This window comes from Sphaeramia orbicularis, chromosome 15 (genome assembly GCF_902148855.1).
Source record: "Sphaeramia orbicularis chromosome 15, fSphaOr1.1, whole genome shotgun sequence".
Classification (NCBI taxonomy): domain Eukaryota; kingdom Metazoa; phylum Chordata; class Actinopteri; order Kurtiformes; family Apogonidae; genus Sphaeramia; species Sphaeramia orbicularis.
Genome location: NC_043971.1, coordinates 23,558,169 through 23,578,610, shown reverse-complemented (window position 1 = coordinate 23,578,610; position 20,442 = coordinate 23,558,169). Strand labels below are relative to the sequence as shown.

Here is a 20,442-nt window from a genome sequence, read left to right as displayed (position 1 = left end):
TGATTCATGTGATGGCCATCATTCGGTACCACACAACCTGAGGGCACACAGACACTCCAACAGAAAGCTGCTTAAAACTCTGAAGTCTGCGTCTCTGCATAGCAGCACTGAGCGCTACTGTCTGTAGACCTCATGTAGAAAGCAGGCCTAAAATGTGACAAATCCATCCTCCGCCAGTTTCCCCCTTTACTTCAACACACCCACACCCTGAGCCAGCACCCCCCCACGCACACACCAACACCACAGTCTCCACCCCTCCCCTGGGCCCCCTTCAGCCGGCTGCATGTCTCTGGAGGTCGCCTCTGACGTCAGCAGCTCGACCGGGCAGAGTGCCAGCCCTGTGGGCCCTTGATGGATGCGGTTGGTCTGAGAAACAGTCCGCTGTGTGTGGAGTGCACGGCACAGACTCAGCTCGGCCCGCACAAACACATCTAATGACCCGTAAACACCCGACAAGCCCGTTCCCTCTCCCTTTCTTCTGTCTATCACACACACTGACGATTAAAGGAGACACATGTGAAGATGAGTGATTTGTACTGCAAATGGTCGGGATAATAAACAGAAGCCACAGAGGCACACTCATACTCTAGTTATCCTCCGCTCTTTCAAGAACGCTTTTACTTTTTCAGAGCAATAAAAGCAAAAGACTGAGTCTGTATTTGTGGTTGACTAGTCAGGAGCGCATGTGGGATTATGTGAGCTAAAAAATACAAACATTCAACCAAAGAAAAACATGACAGAAATTACAACTCTGCATGAATACACTGAAATCCGCTGATCCAATCACTATGTTTGAGTGATCCAGAAAACTGCAATGTGTGTGTGTGCATGTGTGTGTTCCTGTGTGTGTTTGTCATTGTGCGTTTGTGTGGGTGTGGATATACCTGCAGGCCTGCTGCTGGTCTTCCTCTTCAGCCATCTGTCCAACGTCTCTGCGCTCACACTCTCCAACACAAAGTCGTCCAGCATCTGCGGATGCAGCGAGAGGTAGGCCTTCACTTTCTCATCTGTCAAGCCTGAAGAACAAACACAAAACTTATTTTACTTCACTTGCTACACATAACTGTCAAATAACCAGCTGATGATTTTCTTCCTTGATAAGTTTATTGGTTGTCTGTAAAATGTTATTGAATTGTAAAAATTGTTGTCAAATGTCTTGTTTGGTCCAAAATCTAAACATATTCAATTCACTATTATAGCAGTACATAAATACGCAAATTTAACTGATTTAAAAAAAAAAAAAAAAATTACTGAATTAACTTAAATTAAATCTAATAGTTGCAGCTACTTGATTAAATAATCATTGTAGCTTTAGTTATTAAAAAGCAAAATATTAAAATAAAAATACTTTAAATCTATGACATTTTTCTATTTTTGTTCTTCACTTCTTATTCTATTGATTTTCTTGTAATTACATCCACTGTTCTTATTTTGTTGTTTTATCAGCTATAGTGAAAAAGATCCCTCTACCTCAAAATGTTCTGAGATTAAATAAATGGTTGAATGAAGCAAATTAATATCCCAAAATTGTAGAAATTATTATCAATAAGGTTAGAATAAGAGCAACATGATCTAAAGGGATGGAAATAACATCTCACGTCTCTGTGTGTCAACATGTGTATCACACTGCCACAGGCCCACAGTGTTCCCGACAGTCACCCAAACAAATGCACACGCTAGAAACAGCTGAAGGTCATCTCTTTCTCCCTTTCAGCGATGTGAGTATGGCAGCAGCGCCTAGGTTCCAGCTAAAGCCCTCAGATAGCCAGACTAGCTCACTTATGTTTACTGTAAAGCTGCGTCTCCAGGGATAGGAGCCCCCAACAGAGGCAGCTGGATAAAGGAGGACTCGATTGTGCTTAATAGGCAATTAGGTTCTTGAGAGCTCACTAAGTGCTGCTGTTTACTGTCTTTGTTGTCAGGGAAAAAAGCCATTTGCCAGACCATCATTGAAGGAAAGTTGTTTTTAATACACCCGCTGGCGTCTGCACGGTTCAACTGAGAGGCCTTCATGATGCACTAGGAAACCATCATGTTTAGGTCATTCACGCAAATGGAGTGTGTGTCTAAAAACAAAGACTTGTTACTGTCTAAAAAAGAAGACATGGGACATCATCTCATCATCGCTCTCAAATGGCCACCGACATGAAATGCAACAAAAAAGTAAAAAAAAAAAAAAAAAAAAAAAAAAAAAATTTCACCCTAGTTGTGAATTTTGTTTTCATGATATGGATGATAGTAACTGAATCTTTTAGCGGATAATCCTTAGAAGACTGTCGAATTCTCACAGCCGTGATCATTTTTATACCGCTTTCTCACGAAATGTCTGGTTATCAACCGCATCTGTGTAGACTCCCTTCAAGAATGAATCACAGGGGGACATGCAGCTGGAAGGCATGTGTTCTACCATCAGACACACACATACATACACACAGAAATATTACTAAGTAGGGTGTCCGTCTGAAATAATGCATGAATGTCAAGGTAGGGAGAGTTGTGGACAACAATACATCACTTAGAGACCAAACACGGAGGGTGGCTCAGACCTGAGTGTTATACTGTACTAGCTGACAAAATAAAACCAGATGCAACCAGATTCCATGTCAGGTAAGAAAAGTGTTTAAACGTTTAAGAAACAACTTCTGTCGACTCTATGCAACTTTGCAGTCCAAGTGGATGCGCTCCTGACTGGATGAGCATCCACCTATGACCTTTGATCTATTCCCCCAGAACACATCATTTGATCTTCATTTGAGCGATGGATCATCTGCTCGCTGTGTATTTGTGAGTCTGTGTGTTGAGCAGACTTGTGGTTGCAGGCAAATAAGGCAAACAGAGGTGGGGGTAAGTTGGAGGGGACGCTGTGGTCTGACGCTGTCCAGACACGAGACACAGCTCTTCAGGAGCGGAACGCCTCACGAGACTCCTGGCCAGCTCTGACGCACATCGGCAGAATATAGCTTAATAAATCAGAGAAAGTTAAGGGGGGTAGAGGGTGCTGCAGGGGACAAAAAGACACGCAGAGAGAAGTAAAATGGGAGCACTGCAAAAGACCCTTACGACTTTGTCCTATTTGTAACACAAAGAAGGCACTGTAATTAGCGATACTAAAAAAACATAAAAAAACAAGGACACTGTATGAATTTATGAATACAACTTTTGTGCGTGCAAATTCTGAAAATTATTCAGCTATCATATGTGTGTGCACCATTAAAAATAGTCAAAATGTCCTATTTCCTTGGGGTATTAAAAAAAAAAAGAACGCTGATAAGAATTTGTAGTGGGCATAAACTAGTGGATAATACAGCACTGTGATGTGATGGAGCTGCATGTAACTCACATTTTACTGCAATAATTAAAACACTGGGCTTTGTCAAGCATCAATGGCAAAGTAAGAAAAGGATATAAATAAAGCCAGTTTATTTCTGACCTCTTGGTTAAGCCTTTTTTTGCTTTAGCAGACTGAAAAAGAGTAATGTAAAATAAAAATGTGACTGTTCAAAAGTCTAGGTAGCATAATATACTGTATTTTTTTTTAATCTTATTGGTTTTGGCTCTGAAAAGTTTGTATTTGACTCCCAGGCTTAAGTCTATTTGTACAAATGTATTTTAAAATATAGTTTATTAAAGAAAGATCATTTTTGAAGGCGTGAATTGAACTCAGCGGTTTTGGTGTGATAAGTGTTTGCAGCAGAAGAACAGTATGTGCAAGATCATGTCCTTATAAACTACAGTGACTATATTAACATGTCACCTGAGACAGTCTGGATCATTTCATGTTTTTAATGCTTTTTGTAAAATAGGGATCTAAGAACTACCGAGAAATACGCTACATCCCGCTTTAGTTCAATTCAAAATAGTTAACAACACAAATTCATTATGTTCATGCATTGTTTTTGAGATTTTACGGGATTAACTGACAAAAACTAAATTGGATGTGGCAATATATATGACATTAAAAGAAAGTCTTCATTTTGTGGGGTTTTTCAGTGTAGATGTTCTCTAGAATTAATGTAAAACAGTAGAAATTCAGAGTTTATTTTACATATTTGCACTACATTTTGAGTTTAAATGAAAGTAAAAAAGTTATATCTGATTAATTCATTTCATTCCTATATAGAGAAATGGAATGACAATAAACCCTTGACTTGAATATATAATACAAATACAACCATGTCATTTATTTTTACAGTTTAGAGATGGCAAAAAGACAAATATGTTCAGGATTGAACAGTAACAGCAATTTTAAAAAGAAAAAGTCTAAAATGTAAATGCCGTCAGTCTCTATAGAAGACGCCAGAGGAATGACTAGTTTGACCCAGCTGCCACTGTTGCTGCATGACGGTGAACGATCACACTTTCTGCAGACCGTTAGACATTTGTGCTACTTTCTGCCAGCCTTACAGACTTTTCTTCTCAAGTCTTTGGAGCTGCAGCTCAACCTAATATGACCGCAGTGACACTCAGAGCCACGGAATATACGTCAGTGTCCTGGGCCTGCAACTACAGAGGCTAATCAAAGGTGCAGCCAGATCTGTCCCACATGCTGTGGTCCAGAATGGTTAACCCCACTGAGAACCACATGTGTTCACTTAATCAGCAGAGAAAGAGAGAGAGAGAGAAAGAGCGAAGGCTGCTGTGGTAAAAGCAAGGGCTTGGTCACTGCTTTAACCAGATTTTGTTTTTATTTTGTCTTAACTTATCTTCTACACACTGGGACAGCTGCTGCACAAGACAATGTATTACCAACCAGTTTGATTATCAAACACAGATATATGCCCCCAGAAAAGTGCTCTTTAAAAAGGAACATATAGGTATCAGACAAATATGACAAATGCTTGTAAAATATCTTTCTAATAAAAGCTTGTTACCTTTGTGTCAGAAGTGTTAGATCTTTTTTTTTTCTTTTTGAGAGAAATGCGTCTACACTGTATACAAACAGAATAAAATACAGATGACAAAAAACACATTTCATTTATCATATTTTAAGATTGACAAGTGAGCTTCAACTTTTTTGTCACAGCAGGTAGACTTTGATTTATACATTGAGGACACAGACCCACTGACATGAACTTAACATGTTACAGCTTAAATGAGTCAAATGAGGTTGTTCATTTACATGAATGTATAGACAGGAAGCAGTTAGTTGTGCAGTGTGTTTGTAAGTGACTGAAGCCAAGTTGGCTGAGATTTGGGAGCCTGACTCAGACTTGAGTTTCCTGTGTAAAAGCTGAAGTCTGAGTTCGTGCAGTGAGATATTGTTGCATAACACTTATCTTAACTAACTACAGCCACCACACCCTGGGACTGGGAAAGGAAGGCCAAGCCAGTCACAGTCTGCCTGTATCTCTGCAGCGTCGTATAAGTTTCAATATGAGTGCGCTCCTGTTTGACAGGGAATGCATTTTACAGACAGCACAGGCTGGGACTCAGCACTGGGTCATCACCAATGCATGGCATTAATGTGGAATGTCAGGCATGAAAACATCCTTAAAAGGCTTCAGAACAGTAAATTCTTGTGAGTTACGATGCAAGTTTATGTGCAGTTTTATTAAGGAAATCAGGAAATCAATTAGGCATGGTCTGATTTTATATGGAAAAGTAAATGGCTTGTAAAGTTGCTGTAAACTGCAAGTAATTTACTCCATCATATAATAAAATGTGCTTTTAATAATATTTTAAATGTTTTGATTTGGTACATCAACTTGAAGGTACTGATAACGTCTTGGATACAGTCATCATAATGAGACATTTTGCAGGTCAAGATTGATCAATGGCACACAGGAGGGAAGGCCCCAGAGTATTTCTGACATCACATTTCTTTATATGAAGCTCCTTCAGAGAATAGGAAAAGAAACCACTGTAAAATAAGGCCTCATTTCAGTCTGTATCCACAAGTCTGTCCTTATTGTACCATTTACTTTTCATTTGATCTAAGCCTTTTCAAGTCACTTTTTGTTTCCTATCCACACTTCAAATGAGCCTTGAGGCACAGGCATGATGATCAGATTCATCTTCAACTTCTAATAAATTTGAGGCCATTTGGTTTAAAATATATATTTCTTATGTCCTTTCAATGATACTTTTCATTTTTTGCATTTTTGTTTTTAACAGATACAGTTTTTGAAGACTAAAGATTATATTGTCTGGTTACTTGTTTTGTCCATCTAACACTTTTTAAATATATACAAAACCAAAAGCAAATACATCCTGAAGAACAATTAATACATAGTATAAACTTACTTCCAACTGCCTGTAGTATCATTACTTTTCCCTGATGTATCTGTATTTACAGCAGAATTTTTTTTTATTTTTTTTTTTATGTGGTCTTATAATTTCTTACATTTTGCATTACTACATAGATGTGATACAGGGAGGGTTAAAATTTTAATATAGATGAAAAAATAATTACAGTGTGTGTGTGTGTGTGTGGGGGGGGGGGGGGGGGGGGTGTTTGCCCTGAGTTTAGCCTGTCAGGTACATTCATTGTGCAATTCCATACAAGCTCTTTGATTAAAATAACTAGCTTAAGTGTGTGAGCATAGACAAGCTAGATACTATTGTTGATTTTGTGCAAGTTAACTGATGCAATTTTATCTCACCTGGGCTTCAAATACGGTGACTATTTTTCAAGCTGCCAGTATTTAAAGCAGGAAAAGAGAGATTGGCAAAATTAGCAAGAAACCAAAACAGTTGGGGATTGGATAGGGGCACAATCTGCAATTAAATTAGTTTATTTAAGGTGGATTCTGAATAGAATAAAAATCCCAAAAATCCAGGAACTCTCTTTTTTTAATGAAGAAAAATTATTATCAAGCCACAACCATGCTAACCCAATTAACGACTCTGACATGTTTTAGCATCACTCCATCACCAGGAAGACAAAAATATGGTTATATGGTTGAAAATGCATCCATTTGTGCTACAGTAATATCAGAAAGGACAGCTACAGACATTTAAAAAATTACTTAAACTGTAATAAGTTCCCATACAGATTAATTTAAAGCGCTGCCAATAAACAGCCACTGACTATCATATCTACATCACTCATCTCTATTCACAATAAAGCAGTAAACTATCAGCGTGATAAGTGTAACTGTGTGTCTTCACTATGCCTGTCAAATGTCAAATGGCAACGTCAGTAGCAGAGGTTGACCCCAGCAGTGCCGATGTTTAGTGAGCAAGATGTTCCTCCTCTGCAACACATAGATGAAAAATGCCCATAAGAGAAAAAGGGAAAAGACCACTTCTCTTGAAGCACACTCCTTCTGGCAGAGAGTCAAGGGCAAGCTGCCAAGGTACTACTTTTCACTTTCCTGACATGAGGCTGAGGCAGGAAAGGGGTGGGGGGGTGGGGGGGGGGGGCTGTGGGGTGTGTGCGTCAGCAGGTCCGCCTGGGACTCCCTTGCCAGGAGGTGGGAAGAGCATGTGGTTCTTATCTTATCTATGAGGGCTGGAGCACAGCGTCCAACACTGACATTCAGTGAGCAGCGAAGAAGGAGAAAGAGCCAACACCGAAGATGAAAACGCTCTGACTCCTCTCCCACTGCTCACCTCATTAATTCATTGAGCCTCTGCCGGTGAAACAGGCTTTGTGCATCTGTACAGGTGAACACACACACACACGTACACACAGCTGTATGCTAACCCCACATTCCAAAGCAGGCAGGAGTCAGGTGAATGGAAGGACGACATCAAGTGGAAGTCAATGAAAAGGTGTGACAATAGGAAAATGCTGTGTTACAGAACCTGGACTTAATTCATTTAATAAATTGAGTTTTCACTTTATCAGGGTTCTCCCAGGTTTCTACAAGTTAAATTTAAGACTTTTTATGACCTTTTTAAGACTATTTAGAATAGAATTTAATGCCCATTTCACAGCCTATTTCATGGCCATACTGGAAAAATTTGTGAATCCTAGAATTTAGGAAAATGTATTTTTTTATTCCAATATCTTGATTCCCACCATTCTAAGTCATTTCTCACCACTGACTGCAAATCTAGTGATAATTGGTTCCTAATTTCAGTACAAATTGTTGGATTGGAATGGGTGAAACTGAGTAGACTAACATTACTTTCTTTGCAGTTTGGACATTTAACAGACACATTTAAACACAAAACAGAAAACAAGTTTAGAGCAACATAACTTAAGACCTACCATATCAAATTTAATACCTTTGAAAGACCTTTTTTAAGGTATTAAATGCAGATTTGTAAATTCAAGACTTTTAAGACTTTTTAAGACCCTGTGGGAACCCAGTTTATGGATGACGCTTTTTCAATATTTCTTTCTTAAGAAAGATTAAAAATGCAACCTGTTGCTTTGCTCACATTCATACATTCACACTGACAATATATGTTGCATGTGATGCTTGTTATTGTTGTTGATGTTTAATATTGAAGAAAAATCACACACTATATGTGTATACGTGTGTACATGTGTTTATATGTATATCTATTTTATCTATTTTTTTGTGAGTTATGTCTTGGTTAATGTCTTGGCATATGTATGTGTGTATGTTTAAATTTCTTGTCTATAGTGACAGACATATTGATTTACATCTGCTTTTCAATAAAAAAAAAAGAAAAATCACACACTTGTGACAAAAAAAATTGTTACTCATGTTTTGGCTTGACAGGAAAAAAATTCTGGATCTTATTAAAGGTTCAATCTGCAGGCAACCAAGAAAATGTACAGATCACAATTATTAAATAAAAACTGTCACATTAAAACTAAAATTTAAATAATATCACTGTTAAAACTGGGCCATTCATGGTCAGCTGTGTTGCTCAGTGGACCCTGTAGACGTCCTGGAGGTGTACATAATTTTTTTAAAGGGAAGAAACCATGACAAATGAAGAAATAAAAGAGTGGATTGTGATTCTATCCTTTGGCGCAATCATTCAAGCCTAGTCCAGTGTGTAATATTTGGTGGTATCTAGTCGTCTTGTGTTTTGTTGGTCTGTGTTAGGATTTTTGGCTGAGGGGAAATTAAGTCTCAGCCACAGTTAAATGCATTAGGTGACGGTAATGCACGTTAGAGCTGGATGCCACCTGTCATAGAAAAGAGGAAGAGGAAGAAACAAGGCAGGGCTTCATGTTCAGGTAACGAAAACATGATAATATTTATGTTATCACACACTAAACAAAAACACAAATCTTATCTCCAACTTCTGTAATTATCTCCCTAAATCTCGCACACACTGAACCTTTAACTTTTGGTCGTATTGATAAGCCCACCTTTAACTGCAGTCCCACTCCTTCCACAGACACGCCCCCACCTGGTGAAAACAAACACCACTGCACAAACATGCAAGCTCACACCTCACATTCGAGAGAGAGAGAAAGAGAGAGGGGGAGATTTCCATGGAAATGTAATTTGCATTATTTCCACCTCCATGGTCCAGGTCATTAGACGTAAAGGGTAAGGGCTATAAATGGCAAACTGAGATGTAGATAAGGCATGTCCCTTGATCCAAGGCCTTAATTGTGTGGTCACACAGGCAAGCACTGCCACTCTGCAGACAAATCAGGTCAACCTTCACCTTCGACTCACTTCAAGCTATAAACTCTGATTATCACAAAACTTCCTTATGCATTTTCATCACTGAGAGGAAAGTGAACAACAGCCAGGAGTGGTAGATCACACCGCCTATGACACCGCTGATAATGAGCTTTAGCTGTACGGCTAGAGTTGCTGCTTTGGAGTCAGCATCTTACCCAAACCAGTGATTTGATGTAGTGCTGCATCTGTCCCCCTAGAGCCACATCAATGATAGGGGTCATGTTCCCGAGTCCACATCTGGACTGATGCTGAACTCTGCAGAGGGCCAGTGGGGACCCAGTAATGAGAACCACAGATCTGCATCTCTTCCAGTGCCGTGTTCTTTTATGAGCCTTGACACAAGGACAAGTTGTAAAGAAATCTACATGCATGTGGCCTTTTCCCATTCCCTCAGATACCAACCCACGACAAGTTGACAAAGGGTCAACGGACGTCTTGAGAAGAAAACCATCTATTCGACTGCTCTAATCATGCACTATGCCCTGGCACTGCTCCAACCCTGCATAGAGCTTGATATAAAGGGTTCAAACTGCATGACAAGCTTATTTTCTTTGGCATGAATTTCCTGAGAGTCTGAAAAAACAGTGAAGTCAAATAACAAAGAGAAATGATTTGGTATATACACAGCCAACTGCTAAAAAGTTTAGCCAATCAAATGTCAACCGTACATTAATTTTCATATTAAAAATCAAAGAACTACTTGGATCAAGCACTTTTAGTTTATTAAGTGATGAGGCTGGGAGGCGACTTCGCTGTGAGAGAAAAGGCATGTGGCCAGGCAGGAAATGTCCAGCATGAGTACTTCCTGCCTGACAATGCTGCCTTCTTGACAAAGTTAAGCAATTTGTTGACAGCCAATTGGGTCTGAAAATGCCTGAGAGATCACATTAAGAATGACCCAGACTGACCCACAATACTGACTAGAAATATCAACAAACAGTAGAATGCTCACACACATGTGTACGGGCCTCCAAATTGAGGCTACGAACTACAACCTATGATATCCAAGAACAATTTCATTGCTCGGAATTATATGTGTGATCCCAGTTACTTGTTGTCTTTACAAACCAGAGTCTGTTTCTCAAGGGAAAACTGGGTTTGCTGGACAGTCCGGCGACCAATCCCATCTCAGAAAAGACAAACAATGAGAGAAGGATAAACATACCATTAGTTACCACACACACAATTTTCTCTGTGTACTGTCTGTACATTTAAAGTCATATTTCACTCATTTCTGTCTAAAACTGAATACTATATGTGGACACTGACCAAAAAAATGTCACATGTTTGTGTTTTTGTCACTGTCAAAAGGCCTCGCATAGAGAATAATCTAATTATTCTTTGATCCCTAATCAGAGCGAAACACGCAGTAAAAAGGAAACATGGTGTGTCAAGTTAATCCTACATTTAACCCAGATTAACTGACAGCTGTACATTTTAAAAACCGACATGAATGTGAGTCACACTGCTAACAAATGCACAACTATAATGAAAGTGGAAGCGGGCATTTGGAGATGAACTTCATCTAAGGTCAGCATGTTTGACACTGAGGCACAAAGACACATAAATAAAACATAAGCCTGAGCACCTGCGGCAATCTAAGGTACAGGATTTTAACAACTGCAGCCACAAAGACCAACTCGTGTTTAATGAATCAAAAACGGTGGGAGCTTCCTGAAAACTGAAATTCTTGCCCTTTTTTGGTAAGTATGAGGGTGGGATACCTCCATACTGTACCTCAAAAATACATTCCATGACTGCAGTTTACTGCTATGTGTGTGCTTTGGCATCACTCACTATCCAGGCCCCAAAGTGCTAAACTTGTTATTACAGGGTTCCCACTAAAGGTCAGTCGAGGTGCCACTGAAACAACTGGAATCTCTGACAGAATGATGTTCATGTGGCAAACAGAAAGTGTAAATTACAAGAATGGAAAAAATAAACTACAATAATTCCTGCCATTTTTGAGAGATATATATTTTTTTTTATCAAAGTAGATAAAACAGTAAAAATGTAACATAAATGAAACAGTTACCATGTATTATAGGAAAATATTACATTTTAGTTGAAAAATGTGTTCATTTAAGTTACCAAAAAAAAAAAAAAAAAAAAACAGCACAGGACAGAACTATTTTTTCTTACCCTAGCAGCAGCCATATTTTAAATAATGTTCTTACTTTTAAAAGACACCAAATATGAAATATATTTACCCTTTAATGAGACAACAAATTTCCTAACAAGCAAAAGACTGATAAAATGCAATATACTGGATAACACTAATTATTTATCAAAGCTACAAAAGGAATGGCCACACTATAAATTTCTGTCATAAAAAATACAATTTCTAATAAGAATATAAATCTACAATGCTTTTTTTTTTTTTTTTTTTTTTGCAGGGATATTCTGAGAGGTTTTTGTCCGTGTATAAACAGAAGCACACTTTCTGTCGTCACTGCTGTATTCGTCGCTTCGGTTGGCTTTTTGATGCCATGTACTGCAGCACTGCTGACTGTCCCCTCCGTGACAGACCGGCCAACTCCAATCCGAGACGCGATTTGCAGAAACACACTTTGCATTATTGAAAATGACTGTGGACGCACACATTTTCCGAATTGCAGAGCTGCCTGATCCCTCTCTAATGAAGTCCCCACCCATCTAGTTTAGAGACCAGGCTGTCTGTCATTCATAAAGTTGGAGACAAATGGGCAAATAACGCACGCCTGCAGGATCAGTAGAAACATCCGAGATTTGCGCATGTGGCTGTCCAAACAAGTCAAACTGGCTCCTATATTAGCAATAAAAGTTGTTTAATTCAATATAACTACTAGTAAAAAAAAAATACATACTTGCACCCAGGAAACAGTCCGTTAACCTTCTGAAACAGCTTGTTGAAGACGGACCATCTTCCATGTCGGATTGCGAGCGCTAAAGGAGAGAGGAGCCACGGAGAAAAGTGCGCCTCTGCAGCTGCAACTTCGTGCGTCTGGCAAAACCAAACTATTCCAGGACGCTTTTGAGGTGATGATGTCCTCAATGCCTGAAGCTGTGCACGGTTAGGAAGGGCAAGAGCAGTGCGCTGCCCACCCTCCCTCCTCCACCACAGCGCTATGACCCAGCACCGCTGGCCGAGGTGAAGCTACAGTCGGTCCGCCTCCTCGGCGTGGTGGCTCCGCTGTGGATGTGCAGCAGACTGGGGGAGCAGAGACGACGACGCATAGAGAGGGAGATGGGAGTAAACACACACACACACACACACACACACACACACACACACACACACACACACACACGGGTGGCGAGAGGGGGGTGGAACAGTAGCGCGCCAGTGTTAAGTCAACCTCAACAACCAAGCGCACATTCCAGTGACGCTTTCAAAATAAAAGGTGCATGGAGTGACTGCGCTTTGGAGACCATGGAGTACTGCGTCAAAGTGAACAGAACGTCACATCATGGAGACCAATGGTGGATTAAGCTTTTTATCTGGAATATAACAGATCGCACCTCCAGATATAATCATCTATGGCTGGTGTTGGTTAATAAATACATTTGTCAGTTTCACCAGACACTCCCAATATTAAATATACAATGTGTCTATGTGAAATCTGTACATTTTCTACTGACTCTCAAAGCTTTAACCACACATCCTATTTTTATTAAAGCATCCACTGCGCCACAGACACTGAAAATGATCAAATATATGCGTTGTCTTTTTAATAGTAGTTTTCTGTATTCGGAATATTTAACGCTGAAAAAAATATTGCATTCCGGTGTTTTTTTTCTGGAATATTGGGTGAATTGACGCGTCTGGGAAACGCACTCCTGACGCTGCTGAACTGCTGTTCCTGTTCCTGAATTTGGCTGCGTAAAAGGGGCAGAGCCTGCGATCTCCAGAGACACGCTGCTGTTTCCTGAGCCAGGACTTGGTCAAGGAGGAGACGGCGACAGCCCCCAAATTTACAGCCTGGTAGAGCAAGGCAGTGGAGCGTCAACAGAAGCCAGCGTTTTCATTGTTATTTATTATAATTATATTTCTTTCTTTTTTTTTTTTTTTTTTTTTAATTTCATACTGTCATCGAGGTACCTTTTAAGCAAGGCGCCAAATTCCGTTACGCACATTAGGTGTCAGGGTTCATCTCGACCGCAGTAAATACAGAGTCAAAGCTGCAAAAAAGATAAAACAGAGACTTCATCTGCAGTAGAGGAGAGGGTATTATCAAATAAAATTTATGAATGGCTTGTGACCAACAGGCAGCTCCATTCAGAATAGCATTCCACATGCCACCTGTGTCCAGTGATGAAAACTGTAGTATTTCAGTCATGGCGCTGCATTGGAAGGTTTTATTTCATGCTTTGTACATAAAAAGTGAATTGGAGCCAGTGAACAGAGAGATACATTAAATACGAACCATCCCATAGTCTAATTTGTGCCTTGTCAATATTACATTCTGAACTATATACACCTATTTTATCTTTTTACTTCAAATATCTGCAGAAACGTGCAAATGTAACATTTACTACAGTATACTGATTAACCCTTTCATGCATAGTGGTCACTACAGTGGACAGCTATTCTCCAGCTGTTCTCTTGTATATTTATGGATTTTATTGTTTTAGTTCCACCTTAGCCGACACAGTGGATCATCCCATACACTGACATTCAAACCATTACTGTAACTTTGCTGTTCTTGATAAACCTGATCTACAGTGACATGTTTGAGTGTAAATCAATTGCTTGTTATTATTATTAGACTGTAATTAACAGTTTTTTAAAATTATTTATTTATTTTTTGGCGTATTATCTCCATAAAGTGAGTAATACCTAGCATTAGAGTATGTTAAAATGACAAAACATCAGATTAAAAAAAAAAAAAAATCATAGTTTTCACACAATATGTCAGTAAATACATGTTTCGTTGTCAGGTCTGCCATCAAAATGTAATTCAATAAAACTCATAATAAACATAGTAGAATGTCAAGGAGAGCCTCATTGAAGTTTCCCTTGGCAAAGCAAATTTGTTCAGCACAAAAAGGCAGCCAGATTACCATTCTGCTGTTAGGATGCTGGACAAGACAGGTTAAAAAAAAAAAAAAAATTATTCCATAGTTTTCACACAGTATGTCAGTAAAAACATGTTTCTTTGATTCAAAAATCAAATGCATGGTGTCCGGCTGAGTGGACATTTTTGCAACTCCATGAAAAATAGGTTCATTAAAAAAAAAAAAAAATTCAATGGCATTGTTTTTTTCATGCCTAAAGAGAAATTAAAACACTCAGGAAAAAAATCTTGATTAAGGTTCTCATAACTCATGCATGAAAAGGTTAATTTGACCTCATAATATATCATTCATACGTTCATAGTTTATAATGTAAAAATGTTGCTTTAAATTGGCACAATAAAATAAAACAAAGCAATGTATTACATTATTTGAGCAAATCTGTGAAACCAGCAAATGAAATGTTTTGGGATGCTCAGCAGAGAGGATAAGAATTTACAACAGATATAATCCCCTAATGGCATCTAATGTCACAGTGGTAATAAGAAATGCATTTATTTGATCTAATTAGCCTCAAATTTAGGTCAACCAGATTAACATTGTCTTCAGTGACTGAAGAGCAATATGGGCAGAAGACAGTGCAAAATTCTGAATAATTATACCACATCTAACAGTGTCAAACCCACAAGAGCTACTACATTATATATTTAGGATTAGGACGTGCCACCTGAAAGATGTGGAAATGATTTGACTTTTCTTGTGAATTCTAAAGGGTTCTCTATCAGGTTGAACTCTTTCTGACCTCTGTGAAGACACATTTTCTGTAGGTGCTGTTAAGTGTACGGTACTTTCCTTTAAAAAGAAAGAAATTATTCATCTCTGGGACATCTGTGAAACAAACCAGCAAGACCACGAAATCAACTGACGCCATAAATCACCAAAGTACACACAGCATGGCAAAGATCTTAACCCTTTATAGGGCACTCATAGAAATACTCTGTAATTCAAATTTTCAACCTTAGTGTGTTATTGGGGGACATAACAAGACTTATAACAAGAATTTTTTTTTATTGTTATATAGAAAATCAAGGTCAGTGAAGTTACCATATTTGGTTTCGTACCCATAAGAGGCAAATAAAAATATATACATACAAGAAATAAGTATTAAAAATACAAGAAAAACACATGTAATGTGAAAGTAACATTAGAACATTAAAACAACACTTTAAGAGCATTACAACAACATAAGTGCTGATCCAGACACCAGTCCACATCCACATGATCCCTTTGAACATCATTCCTTACATTAGTACCATTACTACATGGTACCTAACAAAGCAGGTACACTCATTGTTCATGCAGAGGTGGACCTTACAGACCCTGTAGACCACATTGGACCTGAGATTGTTGCCTCACTGTAACTGTTGCTGTTACTGTCTTGTAATATATTCAGAAATTACCAAAAATAGTCACTTGCTTGATAAAGGGTTAATTCAGACTAAATTCAAAATAACCAACGTGAATATAAATTATATTTGTGTAAACTGGTAATTCAATTTTTCTGCGGGCACTTTGGGTGAGGGTCCTGCATCAAGTTCCAAATGAAGTGAGCTCCCTATCTTAACAACCTTTACAGATTTGTGCCTCTTATCAGCGCTCCGTGCACTTAAACAGCTCTGAGTTTGCAACATGATACAGCATCAACTGTGTCAGGCTCCCTCACGGCTGAATGAGGTGCATGAACTGAGGTTACGTCAGAATGCGTGTTATCAATCACTGACATTCCAACACTCTGGAGCAGCTGGGCCTTTCAGAGGTCATGTATAACATAACGTATTCTCTCTGACACACTCGGTCGCTTTTTTCTTCATTTTAACCAGGTGACGTTAGCGTTAAATGAAGTAGAAGCAACATGCATCTTTCAGAAACAACACATGTAAAATTAAATGAGCATGAGCTTTTCATTTTGTATTTTACAACCACTGCTGCAGTTCATAGATACAATATTTGCCAAAATCAACATTTTCAGTCGCCTAAAGGTGTCACATCAAGAGCTCAATTTTGTATAAGGTATAGAGTTAATTGTTGTTAATTGTGGAGCCAATTTTCACATGTAATTGGAAATAGCACATCAGAGATATCCTTTAAGAAATATTTAAGGAAATCAGTTATGATATCGCATTGAAATATATATATGTTATTATATTGTCTTTGTTTTTTTTAATGAATTCTAAATGTGTATGGACTATGGAAGTCTCATGTTTTTTATAATGTTTCTGTATTTACAAGGTGGAGGCTTTAAAGAAGCTATTGTAGGCTTTCTGCCTCTCCCTGCACCTTTACTGTTTTATTATGTCTTTGATTAATATTATGTATATGTGCAATATAAATCAATTTCTTAAAAAAAGTTAATAACAAGAAAAGCACTCAGAGAGCGCAGACCTCCGCCAAAACAGATCTGCCCCCCCCCCCAATCACCACCAAAATTTTATCATTTCTTCCTTGTGCCAGTATCAACATTTCCTGACAATTTCATGAAAATCCGTCCATAACTTTTTTGAGTTATCTTGCTAACAAACAAACAAACAAACAAACAAACAAACAAACAAACAAACAAACAAACGCAAACACATAAAGCAAAGTGATCACAATACCTCCTGGTGGAGGTAAAAATGATGCTGCCATTTTTAAGTGTAACAGGTTAAATAAATCATCCATCTGATTGTGTAAAATGCTAATATTCTTCTGTATTTTTGGATGTTCAGGGACTGGAAAGTGAATATTTGATGATGCGAAAGTTAAATAAATTGTACATGAAACATTTCACATGCAACAGATTCTGTTTTTTTGGGGGGGGAGGGGGCAGATTATTTAGACATAATTTTGATCAGAAAGCTGGTATAAAAACCTATTTTTGTGTAATGCCTTTGAAGGTAAGGATGTCCGTAAAAGCTACCTAAATTCTACCTAAAATGTAACACAAGTAAAAAACAAAAGAGCAAAGAGAGCTCTGGCAGCTCCTTCAAGGCTCACCACTCCTTCATTTCAAGTAGTTTATATATGGAAATTTAGACAGAAAACAAACACTTTAAAAATGTTCACTGCCGAGTTCATGACTGGAGGTTTATGAGCTTACGTGAGACGGTTATGGATGAAGAATTTATAGAAAAATGTGGTAGATCACAAGGGGTGCCACAACTCTGTCTGTGACCCATAAGTGAACTCGAATGATATAATGATGATGATATAAACCCTGCAACATAACATTTTGTGTACATAACTGTTTTGTCAAATGTTTGAAGGATGATCATATACAGTTCACCTCTAATTTTAACATAAGTATAAAAGTCAAATATGAGTTGGGCTATAATACAATATTTTTCCTCAAATACACATTCTGTAATTTTTTTTTTTTTTTTACCTTTGTGCACAAATTTCAACTTAGTGTGTTATTGGGGGACATAACAAAACTTATAACAAGAATTTTTTTTATTGTTATATAGAAAATCAAGGTCAGTGAAGTTACCATATTTGGTTCCTTACCCATAAGAAGCAAAAATATATATATATATGTGTACAAGAAATAAATATTAAAAATACAATAAAAACACACTTAATGTGCACACTATAATATTTTATACACAGCTTTAATGTAGTTTGTGTCACATAAGAGTCTCAGTTCATGTAAATTGTTGGAAAAGTACACAAAAGCAAAAAGGAAACCTAGAGCTGTCACATGTTTCCTGTACTATTTTAAGTGCACAAAGCAACCTGCATTTTGTTAGGAGCACATTGTTGTTGGTTGCCAGGGAGCTGCCTGGTATCTGTAGTGGACAAGTAGAGGACTAGTTAAACAGCTCACCTCTCTAAGAATAGTATTAAAGAAGTTTACAGTTACTCTAATTTCTTAATAATATTTGTAATATCTGGTTCTTCATGACTCAGTGTTGGTGCCAGTGGCTGACATAAATTTGTGCATTAATTAAAATCCATTCTGTGAGGATAATGCACATAAAATCTACATCACCATATCTTTTTTTTCTGGCTATTTGTCTGCAGTTGAATAAATGAACTAAGTACCACAACCCAAGAAAACCTTAAAATGTCTGCCAGGGCTCTCTCTGGCTTGATCTGTATCAATTTGGACAAGCATTGCACACTCTTTTCTCTGTCAACATTATCTGCCACCAAATCCCATATCCATCTGTGAATAGATAGCATGTGTGTACAGAGAAATTTATGGAAATCAAAAAAGGTGATGATGAAAGAAGTTGAAATCTCCTCTGTCTTAATATGGGATGTGTGTCACATGACGCCGAAGGTTCTTATAGCAGTTGCTGAAAGAGTAGCTTTACTATTGTGCGCTGGGGAATCAACAGCTGACTGAGGAGTGAAGTGGTCGGCAGCCATGCTTAACTGTTCGTTCGTCTCGGCTGTTTTTAGCAAATATCCTCCTGATGACTACGGCCTCTGTCTCCCAACACGAGCTGCCCATCTTCAGATGTGTGTGCTTGTTCACATGCAGCCTTACCCCCTACCCCCACATTACAGCCCTCATCCACTTAAGCACATTTCTGATTCAAGGCACTGTATGAGCCTTTTGCAGACTGCACACACACACACACACACACACACACTAGATATAAGTGAAACATTTACAGATCACATGCAAGCACACGCAAACATGAACACATAAACACACGCAGGAGCATACTTACATCCACATAAGCACACATACATGCGCACACATCACATGCGGCAGACACACACCACAGAGACTTCCAGTCCCCTCCCCCCAACTGAATAGTCTGTTCTGACAATCCACAGGACAGCCGGAGCATTGACGTCAGAGGCAGGCCCATGAAAATACAGGGTCCCTGGGGGGCTGAGGGAGTTATGCACATCTTCACAGCTTGGCTCATAACTAGTTCAACAACCAATGAGCATATTACTGCCTCTGTTTACTCTGATTTGTTGGAAAATGCAATAATAAAAAAATTACTTCTACATTTACACAAAGTCTGGCATGCACAAATTTGCATGTGACTGCAATGCGGATCATCTCAAACATGACGTCAATGGACGTCACTGCACCGTGATCCATTAGGACAAATGTGAGATAGGTGCATAATTTAGGTTAATGGAAATACAAATCACAGCACATCATTACCTGTCCTCTGTCGTATTAGTAAGTGCCATTTTGAATAACTGTTGTCAGATTGTAGTATATTAAACATGCCCAGAGGAAAGGTTTGTTGCTCACTCAGACAGCCCCAGGGGGAGAGATGACATCTTTGTTTATCGCTCAATGTTCTGAGTGTCTATCTTTTTTTTCGTCTTCTAAGACATTATTAGGACATCAGAGCCATTAATCTCATTGTTTTCTGCCTCCCTCTTCCTTTCACCTTTTGTGAGACTGTCTATGACAAATTATGTAATATAGTTGTTGTGTGTCGGTCTGTAACCAGATATGTGTTGCCATGGCCTGGGTTGTAAAAAATAAAAAAAATCCTTGAACACGCCAGCCAGAAAGACACCAAAAAATACATCTAATTCAGTGTGAGCTTGAACGAGTGGAAGGCTCCGTACAAAAATGATATGAGGCAATGTTAGTTAGAGACAAGAGAAAATTATACTGAACAAGTGTCATCCTGTATAATGTGTGAAGATAGTATATATAACAGGATAAATACACATTAAATACTGCCATTTTCTAAACACTCTATCAGTAACTGAATGTACAAGTAATACTAGAATGTGCTGCAAATTATAATGAAGAGGTTAATTTAAAACAAACTGTAGCAGATTATATGCACAACATAAATTACTTTGAGTTTGTTATTCAAAAAAAAAAAGCTAAGATGAAGACCTTAATTTTCCT

At 38.3% G+C, this 20,442-nt stretch overlaps 1 protein-coding gene across 4 annotated transcripts in view; it reads right to left on the bottom strand.

Annotated features, from left to right (window-relative positions):
• pde10a (phosphodiesterase 10A) overlaps positions 1 to 20,442 on the bottom strand; it is an 88,541-nt gene that overhangs the window by 49,304 nt on the left and 18,795 nt on the right. For 2 of the 4 annotated variants that reach the window (XM_030156045.1, XM_030156046.1), the window contains exon 2: positions 885 to 1,016. In XM_030156045.1, the coding sequence (XP_030011905.1) occupies positions 885 to 1,016 (132 nt within the window). Of the gene's footprint in view, positions 1 to 884; positions 1,017 to 12,412; positions 12,757 to 20,442 lie in introns of those variants that run through there. The other 2 variants (XM_030156047.1, XM_030156048.1) reach the window with 2 other exon arrangements.